The 18,660-nt window shown below is 43.7% G+C and overlaps 1 protein-coding gene across 1 annotated transcript in view; it reads left to right on the top strand.

Annotated features, from left to right (window-relative positions):
- Positions 1 to 18,660, top strand: part of LOC124721311 (gamma-aminobutyric acid type B receptor subunit 1) — a 118,127-nt gene that overhangs the window by 83,331 nt on the left and 16,136 nt on the right. The window contains exon 14 of the mRNA XM_047246224.1: positions 2,416 to 2,672. Within this exon, the coding sequence (XP_047102180.1) occupies positions 2,416 to 2,672 (257 nt within the window). The remainder of the gene's footprint in view (positions 1 to 2,415; positions 2,673 to 18,660) is intronic.

Genomic DNA, 18,660 nt, shown 5'->3' with positions numbered 1-18,660 from the left:
CTGTGAAATGTCCTAATAGTCAATAAGTGTTTGTGATTTTAACCTAAAATAAGTGGCTGTGTGTCTGCTGTAATATACTTTATAATTTGGGGATACTTAAAAATCACAGAGTATCACTAACTGTAAAATAGCTTATACAAGGACAAGGTACAATTTTTTCAACTTAGCATAGAGATTGTGTTGATATCAATTAAATTTCATTTTGTTATCTTGGTACGTACTGTGCAATGATGCAGGTCATTATCAAATTGGTATGTACAATATGTTTACCCTGTCGGTCCAAAAAAGTTTTGAGGCTACATTTAAAAAGTACAGAAAAGTTAAGGTGGTGGTTTTAATGCTTCAGATGCTCTATGTAGCCTCCATGTTGCTCCGTTGCAGTTTGTGACACAACAGTGTTGAAATACTACAGCTGCATGTCCACTACTTAACACTACCTGTTCACAATTGACTGATCGAATACACGAGTTATTTATTGTTGTTAGTTCAATCTGTCATGTAGTTACTGTGCTGACATCACATATATGCCAGGAATAAAATCAGTCTTTGAACTATTTTTTTAAAGCAGTATTATCATGTGCAGTTCACTTAAGTTAATGAAGGTTTATATGGAGTATGTATGTTTGTTTTTGGCAGTTAAGAAATGGCCAGGTGCATTCAATTGTGGCTGTTGTACTATCAGATATAATCCACATGAACTCTGTCCCAAAACTAAAACAACAAATTGACCCATATAGTAACTGCACAATGTGATATTGTATAATAGGCAAAGCTGTATGAAGTGGCTCATATCATTGGCATATAAGAAGGAAGAGAGTGTGACATTTTGTACGAAGAATTAATTTTAGTATTTTATTCATCTTCAGCAACTGTAGGTGTATTTATTGAAATAATCAACAACAGGCTGCACAAAAAGAAATTTTATTTCCTTGATGGGTTTAGTGGCTTAGTGCCCTTCTCCCAAATGTTTTAATTATCACATTATTTGCGAGTGTCAAAAATAAGATGTATGCAGCATATGGCTGTGGTTATGTGGTTCATAGTGCCTGTACAAAAAATGACGTGATGAAACATTGTAATGTCTGCACTTGTTGTTTGGCTTCCTTATGTCATTTTTGTGCAGGCACTATAGCCACATGACCACAGAAATATGCTGCATGCATCTTATTTTTGATACTTGCAAATAATGCAAAAGTTATAACCTTCTAAAGAAGGGCACTACGTAACTGAAAATAGTTAAGGAAATAAAATTTGTTTTGTGCAACTGGTTGCTAATTATTTCAATAAAGAAGAATTAATTGTGGAAAAGCTTTTTCAAGATGGATGCATCATCTGTTGAGCGCTGTCCAAAAGCTAAAGCAGAAACGTAACTTTTCTGCGGTGTTTGGACTATTTTAAAGAGAGTATTACTGATTTGAAGTGCCAATTTGTTATGGTGATTGAGACCTGGCTCCACCTTTGTATTCAGGAACAACACAGCTGTCAAAGCAGGTGGGTGGAAGCCAGTAGCATTGCAATACAAATGACAAAGGAAGTTTTATCTGCTAGAAAACATATAGGCAGCATTTTCTGGGTTGCAAAAAGTATTACTCTTAATAATTAACAATGCTAAACTACTAACTGGTATGTATGGCAAGTCTTCTGTAGCAACTGATCTCTGAGGTGGCACATTGGTTAAGACACTGAACAGGCATGTGGGAGAAGCAGACTCAAATGCCAATCTGGCCATCCTTCTTTGGATTTCCTTAAATCTTGTAAGATGTGTGGCTGGTTACTGTCCCTATATATGTCCAGTCCAAGCTAATGGTCTGTGTCTATTATTCATTTCTTTCCTTTAGAGCAGCTATGTGAAAAACTGTGTGAGGAGAGACCTGCTTTACAAAATAGTCATCTTTCATCAGAACAAACTACCTACACACAGAGGTGCTAAGGCACTGTGAAAAGTGAGGGATATGAAATAAGAACTGTTGGAATATCTACCAAATCTCCAAATTGTTCTTCCAGTGACTTTCATCTGTTAAAGAAATTTATGACCAGGAAACATTTTAAGTCAAAAGAGGAGGTTATAGCTGCTATAGACAGGTATTTTGAAGGCCTTCACGAATTTCACTTTGGTGATGGACTCTACTCACTGGAAAACGATTGGTAAAAGTGGGCAGCTACAATGAAAAACAAGTGGATTTTGGATATAAACAATCAGAAACTTTCTCTGCCAAGCTGAAAAATGATTTATCTTGTCCTGATTTTTATCATGAAAGTCTGAACCAACAATGGAAGTCACTGGCAAAATGCATGACTAAAATGATTTGTTTGCTACAAAATATTCTTAGTCTTTAAAACTTACTTTTTATAAATGTCTTCGTATTTTCAGTTGTGACTTCCCATACATATTCATATGTGTGTTTGTTTCCACAGGTGTTATGTACGGTTACAAAGGCTTAGTCCTGGTTTTTGGACTGTTTTTGGCATATGAGACACGAAGCATCAAAGTGAAACAGATAAATGACTCTCGTTATGTGGGAATGTCTATTTACAATGTTGTCGTGTTGTGTCTTATTACTGCTCCTGTTACAATGGTCATAGCATCACAACAAGATGCTAGTTTTGCATTTGTTGCTCTTGCTGTAATATTCTGTTGCTTCTTGAGTATGGCTCTTATATTTGTGCCAAAGGTAAGAAAGCAATTTGAATTATTTCAGCCCACTTAATGTGTAGGATGTTACCTGATTGTATTCTCACGCATGCAGCAATTTCTATGCTATTTAATATTGTGTTACAGCTTTCTATGTAAAGTCTTATGAAAATGTGATCACGTAAAACATTATTAATCTTTGTAGATACATGTTGCAAATAATTGGAAAAGGAAGTGTGTTTGTGTTTGTTTGTTTGAAGAGGGGGGAGAAGGCACTGAGGAAGGAGAAATAACAAGTATTTTTGGCTTTGGTATGAAACCTATATTACTGATACCTTGTGGAGATTTCATGATAGTTGTGTAACTGTGTAGTAGACTCTATATGTAAATGTTAGTGACAACAATTTGGTGTTGTAAAGTGACCAGCTTTTAGGACCATTCTCATTATTGCTAAAAACTGATTTTCACAATCAAGAAAGTTCTTCTGCTCACCTTTCAGTCTTAGCATTTAATGGAGAATGACTTAATTACACATAAGAGATGTTCTTAATCAGTGTATTTGCTAGATTCAACATTACTAATATTGAAACTGCATTCAGTACATGAGTGTTAACTCACCAAAATAATGATTGGGTCTCTTGCTTGCTGTATCTGCAATGTCAGGTAAGCTAAATGTGTCCCCATGGACAGTGCTAAATCATCATCAAGGGGGACTCAGCCAGCAATGATTAGTGTCAAGTTCCGTAAACAAGGGCTCTCTGAACTGACCTCAGGTCATAACTTGCCAGTCTTCTGTTACCATTATGAACATGCTTCAGTACTGAATGTCTCAGACAATGGAGACTATGCAACTCTGTCGAAAATAAAATGTTTCAAGAACTAAATCTCAAGCGGATCTATAGAACTATTAGTGGAAAAAGCTCTGAAACATGTGCTGTGCATCACTTTTGTATTAATTTTGCTCAGGCAAACTCTTGAGTAGAGATACAACTATTCACATAGGCCATCAGGTGGTATTCACAAGCAACTTTACCTGAAATGTCTTTTAGAAGTCCTTCTGAGAGGACGCCTAGAAATTTGTTAGTTAATAATACATCTACATCTACAATATAGCAGTGCCTGTGTTATTCTGAATTACGATGCCAGGTTCCTTTGGACATGCATGTCCAAAGGAACAGGCACTCTGGCCACTACAGCCATCATGGAATACATGAAGTGTTTTTGCAGTTGCGAATATGGACTACCATCAGCAGTATAATGCAATGAAAATTTGTGCTGGACCAGGACTCGAACCTGGGTTTCCCACTTATCATGAGTGGTTGCTTTACCATACGTACATGTCCAAGGAACTTTGCGTCATAATTCGGAATAACACAGGCACTGCAATATTGTATTTATCTTCCAACACCGAGCAAGCAACTTCCTAGTAAAATGTCTCCCCTGTACAGGAATATACAAAATGGATGTATGAGCACAGGTTGTTACAAACATGTTCGATGACATGGAAGTTTGGGTCTGGCGGTGATTCACATTCAGGTAGCCAAATGGCAAGGCGACAACTCGTGATAGGCTGGAAATCGGTGTTAGAGTCCCGGTGTGGCACAAATTTTCAGTCTCATCATTCCATTATACAACTGATGGTTGTGCATATTTGCAACTGCGAATACATTTCATGTATATCAACTTCATCTATATTCCATAAGCCATGTTACAATGTTTTGCAGAGGGTACTTTGAATTCAAGTCTCTCTGTTATACTGCCAGTGTTTTTTTGTGAGATACATGTAGGAAGAAACAGTATATTAGTTGACCCCTCTAACAGTAAACCACTTTGTGTCTGCCACTTGTAGCATGATGAGCATCCCTTTGACACTTTTGCACTTGCTAAATGAACCTGTGACATAACATGTTACTTTTCTTTTGATCTTCTCTGTTTCCTGTATCAATCCTATCTGGTATGGATCCAAGACTCACAAGCAATATTAAAGTATTGGTCAAACAAGGCTCTTGTAAGCTACCTCCTTCATGGGTGGACTACAGTTCCTGTGGATTCTTCCATTGAATCTCTCTGGCACCTGCCTTACCTGCGATTAATTATATGTCATCATCCCACTTCAGATCCCTCTTTGCACATACTCCCAAATATTTCATGGGTGTGACTGCTTCCAGTTTTTGTGATGCAATTGTGCAATCACACAATAATGGGTCTTTCTGCCTATTGATGTGTAATATGATCCAGTTGTGTTGAGGGTCAGTTGCCAACTGCTGCCTGAAGTCATGTGTTTCCTGTATCAATCCTATCTGGTATTCACTACAATTTTCTTGTGGATGCAATTTCTCTCACTACAATAATGTCATTTGCAAAAAGCTTCATGGAACTTCCAATATCATGTGTTATGTCACGTGTGTACATTGTGAAAAATATTAGTCCCATAACACTCTCTTTGCAATACACCTGAAGTTACTATTTCGTCTGAAGGTCTCTCTCTCCATTAAGAATGACATGCTGTATTCTGTTTCGTGTTCTGTTTGCTAGGAACTCTTCAATTCAATCACAAAGCTGGTCTGATATTCTGTAGACTTATATTTTGTTCATTAGACAAAAATTCATAACTGTATCGAACACTTTCCTGAGGATGCAGCTCATGTCAGTAACCTGAATACCAGTGTCTACTGCTGTCATAGACAGGTAAAACCAATTGGGTTTCATGTGATTGTTGTTTATGGAATCAATGTTGATTCCTATAGAGATTTTGGCCTACAGAAATGTAATATGCGAGCATGAAACATGTTCAGACTTCCAGATAGTAGTAACATCAGTGATATAGGCCTATAGTTTTGTTCATCTGTCCAACAACCCTTCTGGAAAATGTATAATTTCTACATTTTTCTAATCACTTGAAATGCTTCGCTCCTTTAGTGATCTACAGTACAGTGCTGCTTGAAGAGGAGTAAGTTCGAACAAAAAACTTCAAATGAACGTATGCCCTTTTCTTAACCGTATCCTACATACAGCTGTTTGAAAATCACGGCCATCAATCACATGTCCATCATCATCAGCACTTACATGTGAATACAACCAAAGTGGCATTAGGGTGCTTAGTGTTGTCTTTACTGACCATTTCAATGCACACTTCACTTGTGCATTCTGTAGGGCCAGTGACAGAGGACATCACTGAAACGTATCCTGAGCATTGGATTGGTTGCCGTGATGTCATTTCTTGGCCATCGAGGTCTGCTGATCTTACTGCATTACATTACTGTTTGTGGGTTTGGCTTAAGAGCAAAGTCTACAAGCACAGAGTGGACACAAAGGAGGAAATTCTACCTTGTATTTTACATGCATGTACTCAAGTAAAGGACCATACAAATAAGCTCACATCAGCAACGCAGCAGCTGTCTACAATGGCTGCAAAATGCATTGCAACTGATAGTGAACTTTATGAACATGTTTTGTGAGGAAGTGTACACAATCAAACAAAACATTAGATCACACTGTTTCATTTACTATCACCTGCATTTATCTTGTTCCCAATTGTTATCATTTGTTCCCTCAGAAACTGTTAAGAATAAGAGATGAGTTCATATGACTTTTGTTGTTAAGAATCACTAAAAATATCACCCCTCAAAGCATGCACCTTCCCTACTGACTCATCCTGTACACAAATGTATAGGTATCCTATCAGGTCCAATTGACCCCTTCTGTTGAGTGATTTCAGTTTATTTTCCTGTCCTGTGGTCACTTATGTTGATGTTGCTGTGACAGTTTAAAAGGGGACCCACAGTACCATCTTCCTCAGTGAAACAATGTCGGGAAAAGAAGTATAATATTTTAGCCTTCTCTCATCCTCCATTTCAGTGCCATTACACTCACAGTGTATCTGGACAGATGGATAACATTTGTTTACTGATGAAATGTAGGACCAAAACTTCTAAGGATTTTTTGTCAAATTGGTAGAGAGAATTTTACTTTCACGTAAGTTGAACAGTTAATGCATGGCCCTCTTTATGCTAATTGTGGTATTGTTCAGTTTTTGTGTCAATGAGACTTCAGCCAAGTTTAAAACAACAGTGAAGTTCTCTTTGCCTTTGGAGCGACTTTATAATGTGGCTATCAAACCATGGCAAGCTTTTCCCGACCCTCACAACTTTGTGTCGCACATAGCATACCTGTGTAAGGTGTATTGTATATTGCTCATTAACTTTGTCCATTCATACTCAACATTTTCAGTCCCAGAGATAAATATTTCTTGTCGGCCATTCAGGTAATGTGAAGTCTGCTTCTTGTCACACTTGCTAAGCAGAAATAACCTTGATACATTTCTTTACATTCATATTTATAGCTGTATTGTTATGATCATAGATTATCAGTTGTGTGTTAACTGAGTCAAAACGTTAGAGCTTGTTTGGAGATCTAAAATGTTATCTTCGTGAGTCAGCTCTCTGATAAACTACTGAAGGTAATTTTCAGGTAAGGTATTTAGAACAATTTCACACATATCCCTACATCTGGTAAGTTATAACCTCCCCCAATACTATAGCAGAACCAGGAAATGTACATGCAATATTCTTGAAGTTTTCCGTCAAACAATCCACCACCACCATTCCTGAGGCAAGATTTTTATAAAAGTGGATGATTACTGTGGTTGATCTACCTATAACACTTACCTTCATACAAATTATTTCAAATTTGGAATCTTTACTGGCCCTGTTAGATGTTATTTACAGCTATAAATGCATTTTCACCACTGGTGTTCTTCTTATCTTTGTGATGTACGTTGCAGTCAGAATTTAGAATTTCATTGCTACTAACATCTGGCCTCAGCCAGCTTTCTGTCCGAAGTACTATGTAGGCATAATTACTGTTCACAAGCAAAAGTAGTTCTGGGACCTTTCGGTGGAAACTCCTGCAGTTAACTGATACTACACTGAGGTGACAGAAGTCATAGGATACCTCCTACTATTGTTCCAGACCTCCTTTTGCCTGGTGTAATGCAGCAGCTCACCATAGCATGGACTCAACAAGTCGTTGCAAATCCTGCAGAAATATTGAGCTGTGCTGGTGCTATAGCCATTCATAATTGCTAAAGTGTTGACAGTACAGGATTTTGTACATGAACTGACCTCTCGATTATGTCCCATAAATGTTCAATGTGATTAGTGTCAGTTGGTGTGGGTGCCCAAATCATTCGCTTGATTTGTTTAGAATGTTTTTCAAATGAATCGCGAACAATTGTGGCCCAGCGACATGATGCATTGTGATCCATAAAAATTCCATTGTTGTTTGGAAACATGAGGACCATGAGTGGCTGCAAATGATCAGTGATTGGTTCAGTTGGACCAGAGGACCTAGCCCATTCCATGTAAACACAGCCTACACCATTTTGGAGCCACCACAAGCTAGCACAGTGCCTTGTTGACAACATGGGTCCATGGCTTCATGGGATCTGCGCCACATTCGAACCCTACCATCAGCTCTTACCAACTGAAACTGCAACTCATTTGACCAGGCCATGGTTTCCCAGTCTTCTAGGGTCCAACTGATATGGTCACAAGCACAGGAGAGGTGCTGCAGACAGTGTTGTGATGTTAACAAAGGCACTCGCAACAGTCGTCTGCTGCCATAGTCCATTAATAGCAAATTTTGCAGCATTGGTATAACAGATATGTTCATCCTACTTTCCATATTGATTTCTGTGTTTATTTTGTGTAGTGCTGTTTGTTTGTTAGCACTGAAAACTCTATACAAATGCCACTGTTCTCAAACATTAAGTAGAGGCTGTCAGCCTCTGCATTGTCCATCATGAGAGATAATGGCTGAAATTTGATATTCTAAGCATGCTCATGATGCTGTGAATCTTGGAATATTGAATTTCCTAGTGATTTCCGAAATGGAATGTCCCATGCATCTTGCTCCAACTACCATTCCAAAGTGTGTTAATTCCCAGTGTGTGACCATAATCACATTGAACACCTGAGTGCAAATGACAGCTCTGCCAGTGCACTGCGCTTTTATACCTTGTGTACATGATACTACTTAAAGCAGGATATGAGATCATTTCAGTTCGCCCTTACATCCCCAACCCTACACGTTGCTATCGGTGTCAGTGGTTTAATCATACCAGCCAGTCGTGTTCCAATCTGGTCAAATGCGTTACATGTGGCAGGGATGCCCATGAGGGTGATTGTCCACCTCCATCCCCTCATTGCATCAACTGTATGGGCGACCACGCTGCTGCTTCTAGAGATTGCCCTATTTTCAAAGATGAACAAATTATTCAGGAAATCAGAGTGAAGGAAAAGGTGTTCACATTTGCTGCTTGTAAGTTATTTGCCAGTAGAAAGCCCACTGTGCTCCCAGCAGGTAAATATAGCACTGACCTTGCATCTCCTCGGCCTGCTGAGGAGGTAGCCACACAGACTTACGATCTCACCTTTAGCGCTGCGGTCGTCAGATCGGCCAACCCAAAGATCACCCGTTCATCATCCCCACTATCGCCTGCTCACTCTCAGGCTCACCCTTCATCGACTCCTGCTAAATCACGGGCCCCAAAATCGGACACCCTGACTTCCAAGAAAGAGCCTACTCGCAAAGATTTTTTACATACTCCGACCTCCCAACCATTGATTCCTCCCTCCTCTCACCATTCTACTTCCAAGAATGCTCAAAAGAAACAAAGTTCCTCTCCTTCTCCACCACAGCGTGTCTCATCTACAGCGCCACCCAGCAGTAGCCGCCCTCGGCCGTCTTCCATGTTGCCGAGACACACCGCTGGCGGCCGATCCACCAGCCAATCACTGGTGGCAGGAGCGGCCCCCAAGCAACCTATGGATGAGGATCTTCTGCCTTTGGCTGAATGCTGTTCCCCGCCATCAGCCACCAGCTCTCAGTGATCGTTGAGTTGACGGCAAACATGGTGAGATTTTCCCCTTTTCTGTCCGCCCTATGTTGATTATTTGTCTTCCCTCATTTACAATCAGTCTGGTTTGATCTCCCCTCTGTTGATGGCACTCTGGCACGCAGGGGCTTATGATTCTTCTCCATGGGACTGTCCATTATCACGCAATCCCCTTAAACAGTTCCTTCCAAGCTGTCACTGTATGTCTTTCCCTTTCTGGATACTTGGATTCACCTTCTCCCTTTGTACCGTATACATTCCATCGTTTTCCATCGTTCACACCAATTGCAACAGCCGATCTCCTTCATCTCCTTGGTCGCCCCCCCCCCCCCCCACCCCATTTGCTGGTTGGCGACTTCAATGCCCACCACCTGCTTTGGGGATCTCCGCGTCCTTGTCCGCGAGACTCCCTATTGATTGACCTCTTCCACCAAACGGATCTTCGTTGCCTCAACACTGGGGAACCTACATTTTTGTCTGCCTCCGTGTCAAACTTCTCTCATTTGGACCTTCCGGTTGGTACTGTTCAGCTAACTTGACAGTTTGAATGGTTCACTCTAGTGGATAAACACTCAAGTGACCATTTTCCACGTGTCCTTCGATTACAGCCACAACTGTCATCTATGCACCCAAGATGCTGGAAATTTTCCCAAGCCAATTGGACACTTTTTTTCTCTCTAGCGACATTCAATGACTGTCACTTTCCTAGCATCGACGATCAGTACACTCATGTTATGGAAGTTATTCATACAGCTGCGGAACATTCAATACCTCATACCTCCCCTTTGCCCCGGCATCCCCCCGTTCCTTGGTGGAACGAGATGTGCCGTGATGCAATACGCGAGCAGAGACATGCTCTTCGCATTTTCTGCCACCATCCTACATTGGCCAATTGTATCCGCTCTAAGCAATTACGTGCACGATGCTGTCCTTTAATTCCTTCACTCCTTCATCTGTAGTTTGGAGTTGAATTCGACGGTTATCCAGAATGTATAGTTTCTCCCTGATATCTGGGCTCACTGTCGCACATGATACCTTATGGACCCAGTTGCAATTTCTAACTCATTGGATCAACACTTTGCTGAGATTTTGAGCTCTTCAAATTACCTGCCAGCCTTTCTCCTGAAGAAATAAGCAGAGGAAGTGTGACCTTTTGCTTTCTCCTGTCAAAATCGTGAAAGCTATAATACTGTTTTCTTTATGTAGAAACTCCAACACACACTCTCTTCCTCTCACTCTTCCGCCCCAGGACCGGATGGCATCCATGTCCAAATGTTGCTGCATTTATCATACTGTAGTCTGCATTACCTCCTTCGCCTTTATAATCGAATTTGGACCGACAGTACCTTTTCCAGAAGATGGCGGGAAGCTATCGTCATTCCTGTTCCAATCCCTGGAAAGGACAAACATCTCCCCTCTTGCTATCGTCCCATTTCTCTCACGAGTAGTGTTGGTAAGGTTTTGGAGTGTATGGTGAATTGCTGTTTAGGCTGGTGGCTTTTAACACCTGCCCAATGCGGTTCCTGAAAGCATCATTCTGCAGTTGACCATCTTGTTGCTCTCTCCACTTATATCGTGAGCAATTTTCTCAGGAAATGCCAACCGCTAGCAATATTTGTTGATCTGGAGATAGCATATGATACTTGTCGGAGGACAGCCGGCCAATGTGGCCGAGCGGTTCTAGGCGCTTCAGTCTGGAACTGCGCAACCGCTACGGTCGCAGGTTCGAATCCTGCCTCGGGCATGAATGTGTGTGATGTCCATAGGTTAGTTAGGTTTAAGTAGTTCTAAGTTCTAGGGGACTGATGACCTCAGATGTTAAGTCCCATAGTGCTCAGACCCATTTTGTCGGAGGACAGGTATCCTCCGCACACTGTTCTCTCGATGCTTTCGAGGGCAGCTACCCCTATTTATTCGTGAATTTATGACAGAGCGCACCTTTCAGGTGCGGGTGCACACCTCTCACTCCCGTACTTTCTCCCATGAAAACGGGGTGCCCCAGGGCTCCATACTGAGTGTTGTACTGTTTGCCATCACCATAAATCCAATTATGGATTGTCTCCTTCCCGATGTCTCAGGCTCCCTCTTTGTTGACAATTTTACAATCTACTACAGCTCTTAACGGACCAGCCTTCTTGAACGAAGTCTTCAAGGATGTCTCGATCGCCTCCACTCGTGGAGCATCGAAACTGGCTTCCGCTTTTCTCCCAATAGGACCGCCTGTGTAAATTTTTTGTGTTGTGCGGAGTTTCCTCCGCCTTCCCTACACCTAGGCCCTGTCGACCTTCTGTTTGCTAATATCACCAAATTCTTGGGACTTATGTTTGACAGAAAACTGTGCTGGTCTTCCTACATTTCATATCTTGCAGCTCACTGTATGCGATCCCTCAACACTCTCCGTGTTCTAAGTGGTACCTTGGGGAGCGGACCGAGTAGTCCTCCTCCACCTATATCACGCCTTAGTGCGCTCAAAATTGGAGTACAGAAGCATAGTTTACTCCTCTGCACAGATGTCTATTCTTCTGCGTCTCAACTCTGTCCACCACCAGTGATTGCATTTAGCATCTAGAGCTTTTTATACCAGCACTGTGGAGAGCCTTTACACTGAGACTGCTGTACCTCCACTATCCAATCGGCGAGCTGTCCTACTGAGTCGCTATGCTAGTCATCTGTCTTCCATGCTTGCCCTTCTGACTCGTGCCCTTTTTTTCAACGCCTCCTTGGATGTGGGGTATGGAGGCCGCTGTTCTCCTCTACCACCACCGGGAGTCCGCTTTCGTCATCTGTTACATTCTCTTTCCTTCCACTTTCCTAAAACTTCATTGACAAATGGTGGTATGGTGCCACCTTGGCTTTGTCCCTGGACCTGCCTTCTCTGTGCCCTTTGTCAGCTGCCCCTCAAGTACCCACCCCCTGTGCACACAAATGAAGGATGCCACATTTATTCACACTGATGGCTCAAAGACCACATTTGGTGTTGGGAGTGCCTATATTGTTGGCAACACTTCTAATAGATTTCAGCTTCCCGACCAGTGTGGTATTTACTGTGAAGCTTTATGCTGTTCTCCAGGCTGTCCAATACATCCATCACCATAAGCGGCTACAGTATATTATATGCTTGGATTCGCTCAACTCTCTTCTCAACCTCCAAGTTCTTTATCCTTTCCACCCTCTGGTTCACCAGATTCAGGACAGCCTCCACTTGGGGGGAGTCTCTGTGGCATTCCTCTGGATCCCAGGGCACGTTGCTATCCGCGGAAACAAGGCAGCCGATATAGCAGCCAAGGCTGCAATCTCTCTTCCTCAGCCTGCTGTTCACATGGTTCCATTTGCTGATCTACAGAGCATTTTATGTCGTCATGTTACTCTTTTATGGCACACACATTAGTTTACACTTCCTGATAATAAATTACAGGCCTTATACCTCTTCCCTGTGATTGGACCTCTTCCTCCCGGTCTCGTAATTTTAACTAGACTCTGGATAGGACACTGTCTTTTTTGCCGTCAACATATTTTAAGTGGTGATCCTCCCCTGCTTTGTCCTCACTGCTCTCAACCATAGACAGCAAGACAACTTTTACTTCAGTGCCCCTATTTTAATCTGCTATGCACCAATTTACAATTGTCACCTGATATATCTTCCCTTTTAGCTGATGACACGTGCTCAGCTGATCACATCCTTCAGTTTATCAGTGTCAGTGAGATGACATCGGTCATTTGAAGCTCCGTTTTGGGGAATACAACCCCCCTCCCTCCCCCTTCAATAGTAGTTTTCTAAGATTTCCTTCCGTTTTTAGTTTCCTTCCTCCTTGAGTTTCACTCCCATTGCTGCTGATTTCACATTCGGTTTTTTACCGTTCCCTAAGCCACAGAATGGGTGCTTATGACTGTAGCAGTTTTGAACCCTAAAAAATAAAAAATAAAAATAAAAAAGCTACCACTATTTGTATTCATGCATATCATTATCCTATGCCTTTTGTCTTTCTTCATTCTGCCATGACAGATGCTACCCTTTCATTAAGGGAGCTGATATCCTTTGTTTCTCTGTCATAAAAAATCCACATGTGCACATCACAGATACTGTTATCATAGTAACCACTTCTTGCATGTGGTGCATTACTGACCTGTTAAGAGGGTCCTGCAGCTCTCCATTCAATAGCGGAAATTAAGAAATCCACATCAAAAATCACCACAGAATTGTCTATGAATCTGATTTAAGACTTCCACTTGACTCCAAACCACGTTTGAGGCAAAATTTCTTAACAAAAGCAGCAAGCTGACTGTAGGAACTGAGGATGACTTATGAACCCAGGTGGCAGGAGTCATTTGTGATGAAATGATCCACAATTTGCAGCCCATTACACCTAGTGCTATCAGTGACCACTGACAGAGCATCCTCTACATCTTGGTTGAGACTCTTTGGCAAGCAGAGTAGAGACTGGCCTTCCTTTATGACCTGCTCATTATTTCCCTAAGGGGCTCCATCACCTGACTTAACATTGTAGCTCCCAGTGACTAGCAAATCCACCCATTGTGCTTGTCAAGACCTGTTGTGACTCGCCGATCATTCAAAGCGCCGCCGCGCAATCATGCGCGTCCTCTATGTGCGGCGCTGTCTGCCAGCCATGCAGCAGCTGCACCACATAAGCGGCCAGCCGAGCAGCGGCCGCCAGACTGGGACTCAGTGCTCATTCGAATGCTAACGTGTACACATGTCTTGCTTGTCAACTTACTCTGTGACTTATGTGTTGTGTCGTTCTGAAATATATGTGTTAAACTTGACGTTAAAACAATTGGCGACGAGGATGGGATTTTTCCTTTTCACCGTTGACCCACAGGTTTCCATGGCTACTGTGGAACGACTATTGCAAAATCTCCTTGAACATCAAACGCTTCTAACAGCGGCGATTCGCGATTTCGTCGTGGCGTCAAATGCGGGGCGTTTCTTGTCTTTGGCTATACCTCCTTTTCCTCCTTACGACGAGACGGCGGAAGACTGGTCTGATTATGAAAAACATCTTCGACAACACTTCTTGTCATTTCATGTCACGGGCGAACAACCATGTAAGTCTCTGTTCCTTTCCTGGATTTCACTTCAAATGTATCGGTTGTTGTCGCAATCGGCTCCTTTGAAGGATCCTGCGTCTTTGTCCTTCGCTGAAATGTGCTCACTTCTGTCTGTCTATTTTCAAAAGCAAATGCATGTGGTAGCCTCTCGTGTTGCCTTTTATCGTTGTCAAAAACAGCCACATCAATCCTATCATGCTTGGGCTGCTGAACTTGACGGCCTCAGTCAAAAGTGTCAATTTGTTACTGACGTTCACAAAGAATCCTATGCCGATTCCATGGTACGGGATACTATTATCCGGTCGGTGCCCAACAACGAAGTTCGGCAATGTGCCCTTCAGTTGCCAAATCCGACTCTAGATGAAGTTCTCTCCATTGCGCAGTCTTGTGAAATTTCTTGCGCCACTGGGGCGCAAATAGAGGCGTGGGGTGATGTCGGGGAAATACAACCTCTGTGCGCTGTTGACGACGTACCTGCAGTGCGCTCCCACATGCAGCCTCGGCCTAACCGTAAACAACCCGCTAAGAAACTGCAGCAAAACCCCCGGCAACTTCCTTCATGTCCGCGGTGTTTTACGAAACATTCACGCGAGGATTGTCCCCAATGTTGGGCTGTGTGTCACAATTGCAAAAAGAAAGGTCATGTGTCTTCCGTTTGCAAATCCGACCGCATACATGATGTTCATGAACATGACGCTGATTCTGATTCTGTGTTGTCTGTCAGTTGCACTTCTTCCCTTTCAGGGAAGTTATTCCTCACTGTCCAAATCCTTGGTCGAGATGTTCGCATGCAGGTGGATACCGGTTCTGCTGCCATTATAATTAATTCTCAGACGTATCTTCAGTTGGGTTCTCCACTCCTGTCACCTGTCACTCGGCAATTACGGACCTACAATAAAGAGAAGATTTCTCTCTTGGGACAGTTTAATACTGAGGTATCTTACAAATCTGTCGTTCGCACTGTTCCCATATTTGTGGTCGACCAGAGTAACACAGAGAATCTTTTTGGTTTCGATGCCTTTCGTGTTTTAGGGTTCTCCATAGATGACTCTGTCAATATTGTCTCTGATGCTATTCCTTATGCCCAATTGGATTCCTTGTCGACGACATTTTCGTCCCTTTTTTCTCCTGGGTTAGGCCGTGCAAACGACTTTGAAGCTCATATTACGCTCAAACCCACTGCTCGGCCTAAGTTTTTTCGGGCTTGGCCCATTCCTGTGGCCCTTCGTGATCGGGTAAAACGGGAGCTGGATCATCTCACTACTTCAGGGGTCTTGCTTCCTGTCACTTCCAGTGAGTGGTCCTCTCCTGTCGTCATCGTTGCTAAGCCAAATGGTGATATTTGTCTCTGTGGCGATTTCAAAACCACTGTAAATGCTCAATGCCTCATCGACACTTACCTTATGCCCCATCCTGAAGAACTGTTCACTAAACTTGCTGGAGGCCAGTATTTTTCTAAAATTGACCTCTCAGAAGCTTATCATCAACTTCCTCTTGACGCTGCTTCCCGGCAGTTTCTGGTCCTTAACATGCCTTTCGGCCTCTATCAATACCAACGATTGCCATTCGGGGTTGCTAGCGCCCCTGCTCTCTTTCAGAGATTCTTGGAACAATTATTGCTCCCTGTCCCTGGGTGTATCAATTACATGGACGACATTGTTGTCACTGGCTCCACCACTGAAGAACATCTTCAAAATCTCCACACACTTTTTCATGTCTTACAGACTGCCGGTCTTAAGTGTAATCTTCAGAAATCACAATTTTTTCAGGAATCTATCACGTACTTGGGGTTTCAACTCTCTCGAGAGGGTATTCGTCCACTTCAGCAAACTGTCGCGGCAATCGATGCCCTTCCTCGCCCTACATCTGTTATGGAACTGCAGGCCTTCTTGGGGAAAATAGCATACTATCACAAGTTTTTACCGTCTGCGGCTTCGGTGGCTCAGCCATTGCATCGCCTGTTGCATAAAAACGTGCCTTTTCACTGGTCCGCGTCATGCGATGCGGCTTTCCAGAAACTGAAGACTATGCTGAAACAGGCCCCGTGCCTGGCTACTTATGGACCTGACCAACATCTTGTTCTTGCCACAGACGTCTCTCAATACGGGGTCGGTGCAGTCCTTGCGCACCGTTTTTCTGACGGTTCGGAACAACCCATTGCTTATGCCTCCAAAACGCTCACAGATGCCCAACAAAAGTATTCTCAAATTGAAATAGAAGCTTTGGCCATTATTTATGCTCTTCATAAGTTTGGTGTTTTTCTCTATGGCTCAAAATTTCATCTTGTTACGGATCACAAACCACTTGTTTCCTTGTTTCATCCATCAACGTTGCTTCCCGACAAGGCTGCACACCGCCTCCAGCGTTGGGCTCTTTACTTGTCTAGTTTCAATTATGAGATTCATTTCCTGCCAATGGCTCAACATGCCAATGCTGATGCTCTGTCTCGCCTTCCCATGGGTCCTGATCAGGCATTCGATAGGGACGAGCTTTTGTGTTTCCACCTGGATGTTGCCGAGCAGCGGGTTGTGGACGGGTTCCCCATCACTGGGGACAGGCTGGCGGCTGCTACGGGTTCTGACCCTACCCTCTCCCGGGTTTTACGCTGTATTCAGAAGGGTTGGCCAGATCGCCCATCCGCTAAGACTTCTGATCCGTTGCGGAACTACTACGCTTTGCGTTACTGCCTCACGGCTAGGGATGGTGTTATCCTCCTTTCCACTGACAATGCTTCACCGCGTGTTGTGGTACCTGCGTCTTTGCGTGCTTTGGTCTTGCGCCTCCTTCACCAAAGGCACTGCGGTGTGTCTCGCACAAAATCTCTGGTGTGCCGTCATGTGTACTGGCCTGGCATCGACTCTGAAATAGCACACATGGTAGCCGCCTGCGGCCCTTGTGCGTCACAGGCCGCTGCCCCGAAGTCATCTTTGTCACAGTGGCCTTCACCTGAGAAGCCCTGGGAGCGCATTCATGCTGACTTTGCGGGACCCTTTCTAGGTACTTATTGGCTCCTTGTAATTGATGCCTACTCTTAACTTTCCTTTCATTGTCCGTTGCACGTCGCCTACCACCGCGGCAACCACAAGTGCTCTCGCCTGCATTTTTTCTTTGGAAGGCCTCCCCTCTACTCTTGTTACTGATAATGGTCCGCAATTTCTGAATTTGCGGATTTTTGTGCTCGTCACGGCCCCGCCGTTCCATCCACAATCAAACAGTGAGGCTGAACGACTGGTCCGCACATTTAAGGCTCAGATGCGGAAACTTCTGGCTTCTTCTGCTGCTGATGAGGCGCTTCTCCAGTTCCTGGAGTCTTACCGTTTCGCCCCCATGGGCGACCACAGCCCAGCTGAGCTCTTACATGGCCGACAGCCCCGCACGCTACTTCATCTTCTGCGGCCTTCCACCTCACGGCAGCGGGTGCCTTCACTTGGCCGGTTCACCACTGACGACCTCGTCTGGGTACGGGGATATGGCAGGCGGCCAAAATGGAGCCCGGGCCGCATCTTATGACACCGTGGCCGACGCCTGTATGAAATCCAGACGGACACGGGTGTTGCAGTGCGTCATTCGGACCAGCTTCGGCCTCGTGTGCCGGCAACGCCTGTTCCAAATGCCGCTACACCAACTTCGGCTCTACCTGACGCTCGAGATCTTGGCATCTCTCAATACTCACAACGCAGCCCTCTCACTGTCATCGCGATGCCAGCACAAGAACGGATGCCACCAGGAGACGTGCCCATGCAGGAATCGGATGACCATCCTCTATCAGAGCCAATCTACTCGCCGCCTCCTCCTCCAACGGACGCAGACACATCGCCCATGTCTCCTGTTATATCAACTGGACTTGCCACGACTGATTGGTGCATGGGGCCCCAGCAGATTCGACCCCTACGTCTCCTGTCATCTCGACGCGTTATCATCGGGGACACTTCCGTCCATACGGGAAGCCTCCTCCTCGAGACTTTACGGCGAGTCAAACAACGCCTATGGACATTAGCCATCTCCAGGACACCTCCATCAGGACCAGTGCAACAATTTCAAAGGGGCAAAAGTGTTGTGACTC

Source organism: Schistocerca piceifrons, chromosome X (assembly GCF_021461385.2).
Source record: "Schistocerca piceifrons isolate TAMUIC-IGC-003096 chromosome X, iqSchPice1.1, whole genome shotgun sequence".
Taxonomy (NCBI): Eukaryota; Metazoa; Arthropoda; class Insecta; order Orthoptera; family Acrididae; genus Schistocerca; species Schistocerca piceifrons.
Note: the sequence above shows the minus strand (reverse complement) of the source record. Positions and strands in the feature narration are given on the sequence as shown.